Below are 17398 nucleotides of genomic sequence, written 5' to 3'. Positions count from 1 at the left end.
TCTGTTTCACATATGAAGAAAATTCATCTGAAAAATTTGCCAAGGTCTTTTTTCTAATAAGTGGCAGGCCCAGATTCTAGGGATTCCAAGTTTAACCATGCTCTCTGCCTCCTGCCTCCTGAGAGGCTGGGCATGTAGGGGGCATTTGCTGTACCACCACCCCATGGAGCAACAGCCAGACAGGACTGAGTTGCTGTTGGCACCAACTGCAGAAGTCACTTAAGTTCATTAGCCTCTGTAGTCCTTGAGGCTCAACAGAAAGAGAGCAGACCTTCACCCTCCCGCCGCTGCTCTGATTTTACTCCTTGGTCCCCAGTCCCTTCGCGTCCAGCTCCTTCCCACTCCCCTTGACCTACATTTACACATCCATCCATGGCCTTTAATATTTGGGTCTCTTCTAAACTGTTAAACTCCTACATATCTTTCAAGATCCATCCCAAACGGTCCTTGTGTGGGCCTCACCTCCTTTTCCCTAGACAAAACTGATCATTCTCTCTAATTAATCCTTTGTCATCCCAAGAACTTCCTTCCCACTGGATGGCAGGTGGTGGGTGTTCAGGGGGCATTCTGAGTGGATGAGAGAGTGAACGATGCTCAGAGCCTCCCCTGCCCTGCCCCCTCCGTGCTGGCTTTCCCTGACCTCTGCTCCCTAGGGTGGGCCTATCAGCCCTCTGAGGTAACAGAGGCCTGTGTATACTGATCGCCGTGGTGACGCCAATGAGCAGCAGGGGAGGGCTGCTTGCTGGCAGCCAACCATTGGTCTTCGCCAGCAGTTCTGCAATGTGGATCTTCACTCCTGGGCTTCAGCACAGACCAGAGTGGTTTGAGGGTTTTCTGACATTGTGAGGAGAGTGGACAGGTGAGGCAGAGACTCGTGGGGTGGGCTCTCTCCACATTCAGAGTCGCTCGGGAGTGAAGAGGGCCCGGACTGCAGCTGGACCTCCTTCCCCTCTCAACTTGACCAGCACCTCTTGGGACCCTTCCCTTCAGGTCAGAAAGCAGCAGTGAGTTCAAGCCAGTCTCGGCTGCTCTGGACTGGGGGAGCCCCTGGGGCAGATGGGAAGCAGCTGTGGGCACATCAGGCAGGTGGCTGAGGATGGGGAACAGGGACTCTCTCCTATCACTGGAAGGAGATAGAACATGTGGGGTTGGTTTCAGCACCACTGGGGTGAGGTCCTATTCCTTTTCTGAGACTCAGTTTCTCCATCTGTGGGAGAGGGTGAGTTCATACTCTCTCTGAACACCTAAGTCCTTGAGAAGAAGATAGACTGATCTTCTAGATGTGAGAATGCTTAACATATGCTCTGTATTAGTTACCTTTTGCTGTATAGCAGACCATCCAGTGACGCAGTGCTCCAGAACATTTATTATCTCGCAGTTCCTGTGGGGCAGGAATCCGGCTGCAGCTTTAGTGCGTCCTCTGCCTCAGGCTCTCTCACAAAGTGATCAAGGTGTTGGCCAGGGTTTCAATCTCCTTCAAAACACAACTACAGAAGAACCCCTTTCCAAAGCCTCTCGGGTTCAGTTCCTTGTGGATTGTTGAAATAAGGGCCTCAGTTCCTCTTGAGCTATTAGCCAGAGGCCTCCCCCACTTCCTAGCCTCATAGGCCTCTCCAGAGGGCAGCTCAGAGCGTGGAAGCTGCTTGCGTCAGAGCAAACGAGCCACGAAGGGCCAGAGGGAGTGTGAAGACTTTAATAACTTCATCTTAGAAGCGGGATCTCATCACTTTTGCCATATTGTATTGGTTAGAAGCAAGTCACTGTGTCCAGGCCACACTCAAAGGGGTGGAATTACACAAGTGTGTGAATGCCAAGGAAAACGGGATCAGTGAGAGCCATGTCAACTTCCCACCTCTATTCACCCTTGAGCCCCCACCATATACATCCATTGCACATGCAAAATACTTCATCTTCCAAGATCTCCAAAAGCCTCATCCCTTTGCAGCATCAGCTTAAAATCTAGACTGTGGACCTACCAGAGTGGATGTGGATGAGGCCTCCTAGGTGTCATTTCTTGAACTGTCCTTCTCCATGTGGAGAGCTGTGAAACTAAGCTGTCCTGAACACACCCAACATACAGAGGTATGGCGGACAGAGAATAAGAGCTACAGATATTCCCATTAAAAATGAGGAAAATGGAGACACAGAGGAGTCACTGGTCCGCAGCAATTCTGAAATCCAGCTAGGCAAATGTTGGACTTCCCTTGATTAGGTTTCAAGGCCTAGAAATAATTCACCAAGGCTCTCAGCTCTGCCCAAAGGACCCTTGCTTCCACTACTCTCTAAGTTACCCTTTTTCCTTTTTAAAAATAGAAGGTAGCACATGTTTACTGCTGAGTGATTTTCTCAAACTGCTTTCTGCCAGTAAAATTTGAGAGTCCACTGGTCTCTCTTCATTTTATACTGTCTCTGTCCCTTTCACTCCAGGCTGGTAGTATTTCTGCTGAAACGGTTTCCTGAAAACCTATGAAACATACAGGGGTTCACTCCACTCAGCAAAACCCACAATCTTCTCTTCTGGGACTCCTGCAAAAGACAGCACCCATAAGCTTCCCAGAGGTCCTGTTGTTCCATTAAGAGGATCTGTGAGGCATCTTCTTATCTCTTTAAAGGGTCTTTTGTGTGACTAAATAATACTCTGAGCCTTTCGTCTTCCTTAGGTTTTAATAAAAGGTTGTAGAGTCACACACTTGGCTACCTTTTCCTGACAGTATTATAAAGCCATTTCTTAATTTTGGCATCATTTGGCTTCTGGAGAAGATGAGACTTTCCAGAACTGCTAAGTGTTGTTTCCTTTTGTTTAATGCTCCTTCTTTCAGTTCCTCTCTCTCCTCTACATGTCACGACATCAGCGAGGAGAAACTGGGCACCTTCAATACCTGGCTTGAAAATCTCCCTCACTACATCACCCCATTTACAGGCACGCTTCCTGCTTTCCACATGACTGGATGACAGTGTCGCTGAATTTCTTTCACTGCAAAACAAGGACACTTCTTCCTCCAGGTCCTAATAGCATGTTCCTCACTGCCTTTTGTGCCTTCGTGGGCAGCATCTTCCAGGTCCAGGGTTCTACCGACTATCTGTTTGAGGCAACTGAGACTTTTTTTATCATGTTCCTCAAAATTCTTCCAGGATCCATCCACTGCTCGGTTCCAAAGCCACTCCTACATTTTTAGGTATTTGTTACCGCAGCACTTCTCTCTTGGTCCCAAAATATGTGTTATCTCTTGCTGCATAATAAATTCCCACAAAGCTTAGCAGCCTAAAACTATGTACTTAAAAAACATACAAATGAACTCTCTCACAGTTTCTAGGGGACAGGGCCCTGGGTGTGGCTGGGGTGGGCTGGGTCCTCTGGCTCAGGGTTGCCCACAGGCTGCAGTTAGTGTGTCAGCTGGTCTCTGTTCTCACATCAGGGCTCAACCGGGGAAGGATCCACTCCCGAACTCACCGAGGAGGCAAGATTCATTTGGCTCTTTGAGGACTGTTGGAATCAGGGTCTCCATTCCCTAGGAGCTGTTGACCAGAGGCCCCCCTCAGTTCCTTGCCATGTGGGCCTCTCCCAAGGGCAGCTCAAAACATGGCAGCTGCTTCCATCAGAGCGAGCAAGCCAAGAAGTCAGGGCAGGGGTGTGAACAAGGAAAAAGCCACTGATCTAATCTTGGACTTGACATCCTCTCACTTTTGTCATATTCTTTTCATCAGAAGCAAGTCACTAGGCCCAGCCCACAGTCAAGGGGATAGTGGGGAATGACAGTGTCTGCATGCCAGGGGGGTGGGGGTCACTGGGAGTCACATCAGAGGCCGCAGGATCATCAAGCAATTATGAAGTGTCACAGTTAATAGGGTGTCAGGAGAATAAAGTTCATTTGATTCTTAACCTGCTCTGAGCTTACCAGCAGAGCAACCTGCTGGGTAACCTTCAAAAACACATGTGGTAAGAGAATATGAGTAAGAGAAAGATCACTTAGGAAAAAGAGGCACAAACCTAAAAGCTGCAGAAGCTTTGGAAGATACCAGAACCGTCCCTCAGCTTTGGCCCAAAAGCCTGTTCTTCAGAGCAAAGACTGAGGTTAGGCCAGTGTGGGTTCCTGTTCTCGGTTCTCCTGTGTTGCCCAAGCTGGTTCCCTTCCCTAGAGCTTGAATGACCAGCCGGTAAAATGGACGAGAATCCTGTTTGCTGGGAGACAATAGTCGCCAGGACGGGGGGCTTGGGGCAATGTACCTGTAGCCGGAGCCTGCTGAGCACTGCCTGGGGAGTGCTGGGTGGTGCGGTAGGGGAGACAGTGGGAGATTATAAAGGAGGCAGAGGAGCCCAGGGGCCCCTGGCCCTTTGAGAAAAGCCTTTGAGGCCCTGGAGGTGGGGGGACCAGGGCTTTCTGGAAAGGGCACAGTCTGCAGGGGTCCAGGAGGCAGGCTTAGTGCCAAGGGTAATGGGTGGATGGTTCAAGGGGGGTCCTTGAGCATCAGAAGACACTGGAAACAGCATGGAAGGACCTCTGTCAAGGCCAAGCAGATGGCCACAAGCCTCCCGGTTCAGCTCTCGGCTTCTCCTCGTTTATGGAAATTCTGTCACCCAAGATGATTGTGTTCCTTTGTCTGCAGAATTAAGTCTGGAATTACCTGTCCCCGAGCAAGAGTCAATGGAGCTGGTCCACTGAGCAGGTAGGACAGCAGACCAGTGATGTGCTGACCAGGGACAGGCTGAATGCAAGTCCAGGCCTTCAGAGGAGCCCCGGGGGCAGCAGGGAACAGCCCCCTGACCCCCCATCTTGCTTTGGCCTCCAGATGCGCTGTGTGCCCTGACTTCTGGGGTATTCTGTTTGCAGACGGAAGAAGGAGGAAGGGAAAAGAATATTGCTAAGCCCCTTCCGTCTGCCAGACCTGTGGTTATGAGCCCCCAGGGCTCAGAGGGCCGCCAGCAACCCCTCTGGGCACTTGAAAGGCAAGGCTGGGGGAGAACACAGCAGGTAGCCCGGGGGCTGTGGGAGGAGGTATGCCCACCGAGTGGTGTGGTCCAAGGAAGGGAGAGGCACGTGTTCCAGGCAGGGGAACAGTGTGCGCAAAGGTCTGGAAGTGAGAGAGGCTGGGGCTTTGGTGGAGCTAAAGGCAATGCCATCTGGCTTGAAGGCCTGAGAAGGTGGTGGGAAGGCTGAGAAGGCTGGGCCTGGTCCCTGAGGGCTGGAGCTGTGCCCTGAGGACCCGGGGAAGGGAGCTCCGAGGACAGCCCACCAGCACGGGCGACTGGGGCTGGCAGGTGGGTTGTGGGACACAGGCCAGGACCCCGGCTGGTTGCTCTCTCCAGTGACCCGGATGGCCCTGGGCCTTGTAAACACTCAGAGTGCAGCCTCTCCCCCAGAGATTCTGGTTCAGCAGCCCTGGGGGAGGCTCAGGCGACGGCTTTTAATGAGCGTCCCTGGGGAATCCTAACACAGGGCCAAACTTGTAAGCCTCTGACAACAGCATGTGAGGCGGGATTTACTCTGCCCATCTTATAGATGAAGAGGTGGAGCTGGAATGAGTGTGCTGGAATGCCAGCTGCAGACATTCAATCAGTCAACCAACATGTCGCTAAATTCATTTAGCTCCAGGAGGACACGGGTTGGCCTGTTCGACTCACTGCTGTTTCCCCAGAGCCTGGCCCTGCTCCTGACACACAGCAGGTTTGCTCAGTGGGTGAATTGGTGAATAAATAATTGGCTTTCTGAGCCAGGGCACACAAAACGTGGTCCTGGCCATTAGACTGCTCATAACCCCAAAGGGCAGCCAGAAGGTGAGCAGATAATTAAGATAGGATGTGCTGACAGAGGGGGCAGGCGGGAGCACAGCCTGGGAGAAACGGAGAGCTGTTCTGGGGTCCTGAGCCCCGAACCTTGTGGGACCCCAGGAGGAGCCCATCCCTGTGCTGGGCCTCAGTCTCCCCATGAGCAGGAGGAGAGGCCCTAGTTGATCAGGGGGGTGCTGGGTGCTCCTCAGACTCCCTGCCTCTGCTTTTCTGAGAAGGGTCACGGTCCCCACCCTGGAAGCCTTAGCTGTCCCTGGAGTTTCCTCTTTGCTTAACTGCCTGCTTGCTGGGACGGAACCCAAGATGCGAGGGAGAGAAAGCCCTCTGGTCTCTGGGAGCACATTTTCCCTCTGCCTTTTGTGTAGATGACAAAGGAGCAAGAACAGGACAGTGTCTTATTTCAGTGCCTTGGGACAGGTGGTGGCGTGGAGGAGAAGGAGGGTGGCGAGGAAGCAGGCGGGCTCGGACCTCAGCTTTCTCTGTCCCCGCCGCTCCGCGGAAGGGTGTGCGGCCCCCCACCGGTGGGCAAGAGAGCTTTCCTGCAGCACCACCACTGTGGGACAGCAGAGCAGGATCCGGGAGGGAGAAACGAAAACCCCAAAGCCTGCAACACCTGTAACGCTCCGGCAGCCTCCCTGCAAAACAAACCGGGGCCATCTGAGTGGCCCCCAGCGGGGCAGCAGCTGAGCCCTGCAGGGGTGAAAGGGGAGGTTAGCCTGTGCTGCTTCCATAAGCAGATCCTCAAGGCACAGCGCTGTTTTTTAACAGCAAGTTACAAAGCAATACATAGAATCTGATCTCATTTATAAACAAAAGTAAAGCAAAACTATGTATGTTTCAAGAGGGCTGGAGGACCCATCTGGGACCTTTTGGAGGGAAGCTCAGCAAACATGTTTACAGCTGTAACCTGGGATTGAAGAATGGGGAGGGGGCAGGAGGGGGACTCATCTTCTGTATTTTGCGTGGTAAGAAATAATTTGTATACTACTCGGGTATTATAATGTGTAATGCCTTATATACAATGTGTATTTTGAGTGGCCATCCAGCTGGTGGTAAGATGTACTGTTCCCTGTCACTGAGGAAGAGAAAACTTGCTGGTTGGACCAGGGCCATTGATTGTCAGATGCAGGCCCGTGTTAGAGGTGCTAAAGTGAGAAGAAATGACTTCTTGGAATTGATGAGGTGCAGTGTCCCCCTGCATCTGACACCCTGAAGCCACCTACTCATTCACCCACTCACTGATCGCCTCCACCAGGATCTCGGAGGCACGGGGCTCTCTGGTGGGTGCTGTGGGAGGTCTGGGACTGACTCACCCATGGCCCCATCTCAGTGACCTCCACCTCCATTTAGGAGGGGAAACAAGTTGGTGTGTAAATCACAATGATGGAGAAAAGGAAAGCTCAGGGTCATGAAAAAGCGTGGAGTGTGTTGGGGCAGAGATGTGTAGTTGGGAGGAGGGAGCTGGTCCAGCCAGCTCGGGGTGGGGGTCAGGAGGACTTCCTGGTGGGGCTGCATTTGAAAGAATGGAAAGGGAAGATTTTGACTTAAGGAAAAGGACAGTTTGGCCTTCCAGGTAGACTGGGGGAGCAGGAGAGCCCGGTAGGACTGGGAGTGGGGCAGGAATGTGGGTGGGACAGGGGAGGGGAGCCATGTGGGTGCGGGATCCTGGGACTGGCTGGGATGCCACTACCCAGTGAGCCCAGAGAGTCGGGGTTGGGGAGCAAAGACCAGGCTGTTCCAGCTCTGGAACTTTCCTGCCGAGTGACTTGGCCAAGCCAAGGGGAATGCCCTCTGCCAGCTCCCACAGCTGCTGGTTTTCTTCACTGGATTGCTGGCGATATTCAAAGTGGGGAAGGGAACTGACCAAATGGAGCCAGGTTCATTAAAGCACAGAGAGGTCAGGTCCCTGGTTCATGGTCACACAGCCAGGCCTCAAGGCTAGACAAGCTTGGGCTGCTGCCCTTATGGTCCAGAACAATGTGGGATGACCCTGTCCTATGGGAGGCTTGGTGACTGAACTACCTTCTCCCTTTGTCTCTCTCCTGATGTCTTACCCATGCTGCTGGACCACTTGACTTCTCTCCGTCTACATCTGTTTTTCTGCTTTGGATCTCTGGGCGCTCTCTCTGTTCCCTCTCTGTACCCCCACTGCTATCTCCCTTCCTGCCCTCCATTCTCTGCACTGGTCTACCTTCTCTCCCTCCCTCCCTCCCTCTCCTCTGTTCAGGTCTGACCACTTTGAAAAGGGCCCATCTGAACAACAACAAGGAAGACCAGCAGGACATGGACCCCTGGAGAATTGCCCGAAGCCCCTCAGACACCTCCAAGTTCAAGTACCAGGCCCCAGTCTCCCCACAGCCATCCCTCCACCTGGAGGAGGTCCGGCCTCCACCCACCTCAGCCATCAGCCAAGACCGCCCCAGTGTGGACCCGCAGCCTAAGTCTGTGCTGGAGGGGGGCCCCAGACCCTCCTCATGGGAGAGCAGGGCTACCTTCCAAGAGAAGCCTCAGCTGTACCAGGGGCTGGAGGAAGGCCCCAACTCGGGCTCACAGGGCCAGAGGAGCAGCGTCATTCCTGACAACATTCGCCACAAGTTTGGGAGCAACACGGTGGACCAGCTGGTCTCCGAGGAGCAGGTGGCAGAGCGGGGCCCAGGAGGCTAAGGGCAGCAGGAGGGGCATGCGTGGAGACTTTTTATGAGGGCCCCCAAGGAACCTGCTCTTGAATACAGAGCCCCTGTAATAGCATCGTTAGAAAGTAGTGTTTACTGAGCACTTGCTGTGTGCCACAGCACCTTCACATGTAACAATTCATTTAATCTTCCCAGTGAGGAAGGTACTTAATTAACCCTATCTACTAATAAGGGGCCCAAGGATTAGAGGGGTTAAGTTACCCAAACCCCCTGCATTTTATGGAATGAGGCACCAAACTGGGCCAGCAGGTTCAGGAGCCCTGTAGCCCTTATGACTTTGAAGTCTTGAGTTTGAATTAGATGCATTTAACTTAAACAACTCTCCTAAAGGAGACAGCACTGAGCAGAAGACTTGGGTTTGAATTCTGCCTTTGCCCCTGAATGCTGGGTGACTTTGTATTATTTACTCTCCCTCTCTGGGCTTTAGTCTTTGCATCTGTAAAGTGAGGCAGTTGGACTAGATCAAGCTGGTAAATACATGACATGGGCTGGGCGCACCATGATTGTCCCGGCCCAAATTCATGGCAGACATCACTAATCAATAGTGGAACTTTTTTTTTTCTTTTTTTTTTAAATACTGGAACTTTTTACCACCTGATATATTATTCCAGGGAGCCACTGAAAGCTGAGATTTCATTTATGGTCAGATGGTAAGGGTTCTTCCTGCTCTGGCATTTTGAGCCATAGTGTCAAAGCTACTGTCTCAGCCCTCATAACAACTACACTGTGTGCTTGGCCAGGCAGTTGTTACTCTTTCCTTTTTAACTGATGGTAAAACTGAAGTTCCCATTGGTGATATGATCTGCTCAGGGTCACATTGAGCAAGTGGAAGAACCAGGATCACAAAGGCTGTGGGCCAGGACCCATTCCATTTTGTCCTCCTAGGGTGTGGTGACCTGCCCCCCCCCCCCACCTGTTAGTTGGGGAGATCACAATCCTAAATGTCCTGCCCCACCTGGAGGATCTTGTCCCCGTTTGAGATTCATCTGCATGGCCACTATCTTCCACTGTCCCTCTTGGCCTTAGGAAGTTAACGTTTCTCTCTCTGGCCATCATCTCAGCCTTGAATCAAGAGATCTGGTTTTTTTGTCCAGCTGTGACACATATCACAGATGTCATCCAGGCAGCTAGAAGCTACTTCAAAGGCCATCCAGTTCTGCTCTGATCCCATTTTACAAGTAGGGAATCTGAGGCCTGGAGACGAGCAGAGACATGCCCAACATCAGCAGCTGGCATATGGCAGAATTGGGATTCAAACCCAGGTTTCTTGGCTCTGAGGCCTGGGCTCAACCACTCTGGGCATCAGTTTATCCATTGGTACAAGGAAGTAGTTGGCCCCAGTGAAATCTAAGGACCCACCCAGAGCCAGTTTGTATGATGCCTCCATCATGGGAGGCGAATCTGGGGCTCTGTGGTTCACCAGCTGTGCAAACAGGGTGATTCCCGGCCCTGCGGCCCAGTTTCCTCATTTATAAAACAGTGGAAATAATATCACCTTAAAAAGCGCTCTCCTGGTGATGTACACAGTGGGTACTCAGGACAGGGAGGAGGTTATGATTCTTCGCCCTGATGCCCACGTGGGAGGTGGCGTGGTGGGAGAGGGTGGAGGGGCCTCTGGGGCTTCCGGCTCCCAGCCCCGGGGGCTGGTTGAAGGCCTCAGGCTCAGGGTGAGTTGCGGCAGAAAGCTCAGGTCAGAGGGAGGAGGAGGAGAGGGGACGTGTGGGCCTGACCCTCTTCTGGATCCCTTGTCTCTTCTCCCTCTCCCCTGTCAGGCTCGAAAAGCCATTGGTGAAGTTTTGGAAGGCCAGAAGAGGGCAAGCTCACGGTCCAGCAGGACCCAGAGGCCCTGGGAAAGCCCGTCCATCTATTCAGACTACTATGATCTGGGCTACAACGTGCGGGCAAACTTATTTCAAGGTCAGGCCAAAGGGCAAGGATGGGGCTGTGAACACCCATGGTCCCCAGGGCATTGGGCAGGAAAGGCCTCTGGGGTGTCCACTCCATTCCTGGACCTCTATGGTCCAAGACCCCAGGATATATCCCCAGGTACTCATTGCACAGCCACCAAAGCCTGTGTCTGTGCCCCTGGGGCCAGGCCCTGTGCCAAGCGCTAGGAACGTCCAGTCCCCCGGCAGGCCTGCTCTCGCTGCACAGACGATCCGTCCCGGTGGGCAGTCAGCCCTCCCTTGCTTCCCTGACACCTCCTGTGTCCTCATCTGCCAGGATGAGGCCTGGGTGTTCTGGTTCCTTTGGTGATGACATCAGGTTTTCTGAACTCAAAGCTCAACTCAGCCACTCACTGGGTGTGGCCCCAGGCAGAATCCTTAACCTCTCTGTGCCTCAGTCCCCTTCTCAGTACAATGGGGATAATAATGATGACATGGCCCTCTAGGGTCGCTGGCAGGACTCTGGCCTGTGGCTCTGAGTGAGTGCTTGGTAGCTGCCAGGCCATTCATTTTCCTTCCCAGAGCCTGGTGGTGGCACCAGCTGGGAGAAGGGTTGGAGACTCGGCATCTACGGTGCATCTTGCAGGTCACTGTGCCTGCCTCTTTGCTTGGTGGGGAGTGCTACTAGGGTCATTTCACAAGTGGAGGGACACAGCTTGCCCCCAGACCTTTCAGTAATTCAAGGTGGATGGTAATCTCAGATTGTAATCTCAAATCCAAGTTTTTCTTCTGCTTCCAAAGCCGCAGACTCTTTCCTCAGCATTGGGTCACCCCCCAAGCTATGGCCCTCTTCCCAAGGGATTAATGAATTGCTCAGATGGATTGAAGCCAGCATGCGAGGGCTTCTCTCTGCCCCATGTTCTAGTTCAGTCTCAGTGCAAAAAGCTAAGTGTTTCTGGCCCTCTTCCTTCCTCCTGTCTCACTTCAGGCCCTGGCCAGTGCCTCCAGGGCCCAGCCACCCACTGGAGGCCTTTTGGGGTCTCTCTTTGTGAATGGAGGTGGGTGGAGGGTGCTGGGGGAGGGAAGAGGGCAGGCTCACATTGCCCTGTGCTGGGCCTCAGGGATCCTGCCTTCCACTTACCTCTTTAACAATTATTACCAATCTTTCTTACACAACCCTCTAGGGTAATGTTTACAGGAATATAAAAAGAGTAGAAGAGGCTTCTGTGTACTTGTCTCCCAGCCAGGACCTGAGCCAGGGGTGTGCTGGAGCCGGCTCAAACCAGCTCGACCCGTTCACAAGAGTAGATTGTTGAATTTGCCTTCATTGACTGGCATCACAATGCTATATAGCAATCGGTGGTGGTAGTATTTATACTCCAGAAATTGGCAAGCGCTGCACATTAGGGCTTGACCTTGAGCACACTATGTCAGTGAGCCTCGCCCTGCATCCCCCATTCCAGCCCCAGCAGTCCTTGCGCCGGCTCTTCCAGGATGTTGAAGCTCTTTTGTTGGAACAGAAGCTCAGAGAGGAAAGCAGAGAGGAGGCAGCTCAGTGGGGAGGGCCACTGGAAGTCTTCTCTCCCAGTGAGATGGGAAGCCAAGGCAGGCAGGAGAATGGCGTTGTTTGACATAGGTTAGAGCATCACTCCAGTTGCTGTATTGAGAACAGATGTAGGGGAGCTGAGGCAGAAACAGGGAGCCCCGTGAAGAGGTGACTGCAAAAGTCCAGGTGGGACAGAGGATGGTGGCTTGGTCTATGGACAGGGCAGGGGTACACTACTCTGGAGGGCACCATTGTGCAACATGGTGGCCCAGGGAAGTAATGGTGAGGGTGACCTGACGTAGTAAGATTCTGGGGATTTGTATAAGGTAGATTGAACAGAATATGCTAATGAATGGATTTGGGGTATATGAGGGAGGGATGAAGGTTGATTTCAAGGGTTTTGTAGGACAGAATTGCTATTTGCTGAGATAGAGGGCTTCCAGGAGGAGTGGGTTGAAGAAATCCTAGCCCATGCTGAGTCATAAGGAAAGTCTTTTATATAATCTTCTCAAATACTTAGTTTTACTTTTCACATTTAAATCTTTAATTCACCTGGAGTTGATTTCTGTTTTTAGTGTGAAGCAGAGATTCATTTTTAATTCACCCTTTATGTGGATTACCAATTGTCTCAGTACCTTTTGCTGAACAGTCCCACCTTTTCCCTCAGTGACCTATAATGGCACCACTGGTATCCATCAAGTTTCCATGTGGGCACGGATCAGTTTCAAGGCTCTCTTTTCTTCCCATTGGTATAATATTACACTTTTAATTACCAAGCATTATAAGGAGTCTGATATCTGGTTGGACAGTCCCCACCCACCCTTGGCCCCACTACCACCACCACTGGCTAAGGTCTTGGGTATTCTAGGTTCTTTACCCCTCCATATACACTTTAAAATCAGTTTGTCAGTTTCCAATGACACACCCTGTTGGCATTTTGACTGGAAGTACATTAAATCTACAGCTCAATTTAGGGGCAGTTATCAGCTTTATGATAATGAGTTTTCCAATCCATGAATATGGTATGCAGGTCCATTAATTAAAATCTTCCTTCAGTATCTGTTAATAACACTATTTATAATTTTTTTCTATAAAGATCATGTAGGTGTTTTGCTAGATTTTATTTTTCTTGCTATTTATTACAAATGATATCTTTTTAAAATTATATTTTCTAACTTTGCAGCTTGTATACAAAGATGCAGTTTTAGTTTTATATATTAATCTTACATTCAGAAGCCTAGTTCAGCTCACCTATTAATTCCAATAATTTGTTTGTAGATTCTTTGGGGCTTCTTTTTAATGATAATAATAATAGTGGCTACATTTATGCATAGCATGTAGTATGTGCCAGGCACTGCTCTAAGTACTTTATATATACACATTTTAATTTTCATAAGAACTTTATGCAGGAGGTGCTATAATTCCAATTTTTTTTTAGATAGAAAAAAATTAATGCAAGGGAAGGTTAAAAAACTTGCTAAAGGCCAAACAGTTAGGATTGGTCAGAGTTGGGATTTGAACTGTGGCAGTCTGGAACCTTAATTAGTAGGCTTTTCCCACTTTTATGCCATTTCTCTGGCCAACTTGTCTAGGACAATGGTGCCTGTAAGCAGGGAAAGCCGGTATCCTTGATTCTAACATTCTATCATTATATATAATATTTAAAAAAGAATTTTGAAGATTTCTTTTATCAGGTTAAGGGGGGGTTCCCTTTACTCCTAGTTTGCACGTTAATTTTTTAAAAATTATGATTGGATCTTGAGTTATTTTAACCATTTACACAGCAATTATTCAGATGATCATATGATATTTTTCCTTTGATCTATTGATGTGGTAAGTTATATTAACTGATGTTCTAATATTAAACCAAGCTTGTGTTTCTGCATTTAAACCAGTGTAGATGCATAATTTTTTAAATTGTGAAAACGTCCATCCATGTAGAAGAGTATACAAAAATCCATGCTGTTGCAGTGTAAAGATGAAGTTGTTCTGTGCCGCCTCCCGGGTTAAGGGCGGGCTTTACAGGAACCTGGGCTTCCTCCAGCTGCATTGCCTGTCTTTGCTCTTCTTTACAGCATTCGCCCCTGCGTGTGAAACCCCAAGCTGTATCAAATAGGCTGGTCAGGGTCCACCTCACAGAGAAGTAAAGACCTGCAGGAGGGAAGCAGGTCAGCCTGCCTGCGGATTGCTGGGGAAGAGCCCAGTTGGACACTGGGACCACGCTGTGGACAGCGGCTCTTCCCAGCCTTTTTACTGAACACCATTGCCAGATTTTGTACAGAGGAGTAACTTAGGTTTCAAAGGCTCCAACGGTCTGTTGTGTTGAGACTGGACAGAACATAGCGGGGCCAGAGTAGAGGCAGGGAGACCAGAGACAAGGGACAGATCAGGGGTAGGATTTGAAATGGCTCCAGGCTGGTCTGCTCCACGAGCCCCCAGTCCACAGAAACAGTTGGGCACCCTTGCGCCTGTCGAAGGCTTGGCTGACCTGTGTGCGCTCCCTGCCCTGCCATCTCAGGCCCAGGCCTTTGCTCAAAGCTTTGGTGTTCCCCAGACTGGCCCCACTGAAGCCTCTTTAGTTAGATTTATTGTGAGAGGCCCGCGCCACCCGGGTTTTGGGGATGGCGACTCAACACATAAAAAGTCAAAAACACCCTCTTAAAACATGCTGGCCAGTTTCCCAGATCCAACCATTTATGCCTTTGATGCAGGTGTGTTTTTAACAGATATTTTAGACACTTTCAATTCCCATCCGAAAGAGTCGGCTTCACAGCTCACTTTGATATCTGATCTCTATCATACTCAGGGCTTTAGTCCAAATTTCTAACAACATTCTTAAGCATTTAGAGCCATAAATACTAAACACAATAAAAATAGTTTAAAGTGGATCTGTGGCTTGATGGCATTGTCTTTAGACGATGACCAGTGATGGTTCCAGTCCTTTGAAACTGTTCAGACGTGCTTTATAGGGCAGCAGGCCATTTTTCTGGAGGATGGGTATGTGTTTGCAGATAATCTCTTGGACTTACGATTCTGGGTCTAATAGAGCAAGCTTGTTAATTATTTCTAATTCCTTGTTAATATTCTTTGCTTGACCTATTAACTACTAAACAATTATCTTTAGGTCTTTCTCTATGATAGCAGATTTGTCTGTTTCTCCTTATAGCTGTCAATTTGCATGCATCTAGTTTAGAACTCTTATATCACCTGAATGAATTGCAGTCATTTTATTTCTCATAATGCCCTTGCCTTGTAGTCTTATTTTGTCCATGGATGAAATCAGTACAGCAGGCCCAGATTGCTCTGAGTTAGTACTCGCTTGGTGTATCTTTTTCTACACTTCCACAGCTATCCTCTCTGTGTCCTATTGTTTTAAGTACGCTTTAAGTAATATATATCTGGAAAATACTTTCTGTGTTCTGATCATGTCTTTTTAATCAATGGGTTCAGTCCATTTATATGTATATCTAATTACTGATACATTTAGATTTATTCCTATGACCTTATTTCGTGTTTTCTGTTTGTGCCGCTTTTTCTATGCCACTTTTGGAACCCAGGCCTGCCTTCTCTGCCTTACCCTCCCCTTCCCCAACCCTCCCACAGTCCACCATCCACAGGGGACACTGACAGCCAGGGATGAACCCTACAGTACCTGACCTCGACTGACTCAGGGCTTCTGGGGTTTCACAGGGGCCCCTGAGGAGATGAAGAGCCTCATGAAGGCCTCCTATACGCCAGAGGTGATCGAGAAATCAGTGAGGGACATGGAGCACTGGCATGGCAGGAAGACGGATGATCTGGGTATGCGGGAAGCTGGGGGGACGGGAGGTGGGCTCTCCCCATCCTGAGCGGGGCATGTTGGTCTCGGGGTCCAGAGAGAAACAGGACAGCAGATAGAGACCTGGGGTGGCCTTGAAGGGGTATGGGTCACTGCTGGGGACTGGGCCCTCCAGAGGTCCTCTGGGTGATCTGTGCTGGCTCCTTCCCTGCCCTCTGCAGGACGGTGGCACCAGAAAAACGCTATGAACATAAACTTGCAGAAAGCCCTGGATGAGAAACATGGAGAAAAGAGCAAAAGCAAGAGCTTCAAGTACTAGGTGCGGCCTAGAGGAGGCGCCCTCGGCTCAGACGAAGTGCTGACAATAAAGGCACGAATCTGAACATTCTCTCCGCCTGGTGGCTCTCGCTGGGGTGGGGCTGATACGTGTGCTGGAGAGACCAGCTGCGGGTGGATAGAAGCCTGGAGGGCCCAGACCCCCTCCAGACGCTCCCCCCTGGCCACACACACGCACACCTTTCCCCAGAAGTCCAGGGAAGGATGTGGAGCTGAGCAGGATTGTCTCAGCCCCGTGTGTCCAGCTTCTGCCTCATGCCCGGTGAGGCATGTCCCCTCGTGTCATGCCACGAGCCGACATTACTGGACCGTGACTTGCATGCCCTGCCTAGCAGAGCCCCAGTTATTTCCAGATACCCATTCCTTCCCAAAGAGCCATGGACTTTGGAGGAATAGGCCGCCCCAACCCCGAACCAGGGGTGGGCTTGATTGGTCTCTCAGTAATTCTAACTCCTCCCCTGCGCAGAAAGAGAGATTGATTCAGAAATGGGCATGTGACTCAGTTTGGGCCAATGAAATGCAAAGAAAAGTGTGCGTTTGTGTAGCTTTCTGGGAGATTCTTTGCTGCGAGAGCTGGGGAGCGTCCCTCTGTCCTGCTGTAGGGAATGAGGACCCAGGCAGTTCTCTGAAACTGGAGTTGCTGCTGATGCTGCAGCACCGTCATGCCTCCAGGACCTCACCAAGCTGTTCCATCCACCTGGCCAGAAGCCCCTGTCCTCTGGACTTCCTATCTGTGAGTCTGCGCATCTTTCCGTTGTTTAAGCTAGATTTTATCCTTACCCAGTAAGAATCTAAGGTAACAACAGGGGAGGGACCTGGGAACTGGGGCCCCGGGAGGAGTCCCTGGAATTCCGGGTTAGACAGGCATGCAAACCAGCTGTTCCTGAAACTTTTTACCTGGTTAGTCTCCAAGCTGGTGGCACACTCCACCCGCAGATCATGCTAACCACGCTCTACTCATCAGTATTTATTATTTGCTATGTTCCGAATCACCCCAATACCTAGTGGCTTAAAACAGCCACGATCAATTATGTGCTTATGATTGTGCGATTTGGGCAGAGCTCCGCGTAGCTCCTTCCTGCTCCACGTGGCATCTGCTGTAAAGATAGCCGCTTCTCCCATGTGCCTGGCACCGCCGTAGGGATGCGTGCACAGCTGGGATCAGGCTAGGCATCCCGCTTTCACTGGGGGCCCTCCCTGTGGCTAGCTTGGGCTTTGTCCTGACATGGTGACTGCATTCTAGTAAGGCGCCTTCCAAGAGGACAAGTCTCAGTGTGTGAAGGCTTACACCTTGCACAGGCTTGTCAGTGTCCCTGTGGTCAAAGGGGCATATGGTGACGCCCAAGCTCAGGAGGAGGAGATTGCACAAGAGTA

At 50.6% G+C, this 17398-nt stretch overlaps 1 protein-coding gene across 3 annotated transcripts; it reads left to right on the top strand.

Moving 5' to 3' along the window:
• The first annotated feature begins 703 nt into the window (after positions 1-703).
• On the top strand, positions 704-16076 carry CIMIP4 (ciliary microtubule inner protein 4). 3 transcript variants are annotated; one of them, XM_073213852.1, is made up of 6 exons: positions 704-859; positions 4606-4665; positions 8013-8422; positions 10251-10395; positions 15601-15711; positions 15910-16076. In XM_073213852.1, exons 3-6 carry the CDS (start codon positions 8069-8071, stop codon positions 16005-16007), a joined length of 708 nt encoding a protein of 235 aa, XP_073069953.1. In that variant the 5' UTR covers positions 704-859; positions 4606-4665; positions 8013-8068; the 3' UTR covers positions 16008-16076. The 3 variants fall into 3 exon arrangements, with proteins under 3 accessions (XP_073069953.1, XP_073069954.1, XP_073069955.1); XM_073213853.1 differs by having other exon boundaries at positions 729-990; XM_073213854.1 differs by lacking the exon at positions 704-859 and adding an exon at positions 3993-4072.
• Positions 16077-17398: the final 1322 nt, after the last annotated feature.

This window comes from Manis javanica, chromosome 10, assembly GCF_040802235.1.
Source record: "Manis javanica isolate MJ-LG chromosome 10, MJ_LKY, whole genome shotgun sequence".
Taxonomy (NCBI): domain Eukaryota; kingdom Metazoa; phylum Chordata; class Mammalia; order Pholidota; family Manidae; genus Manis; species Manis javanica.
Note: the sequence above shows the minus strand (reverse complement) of the source record. Positions and strands in the feature narration are given on the sequence as shown.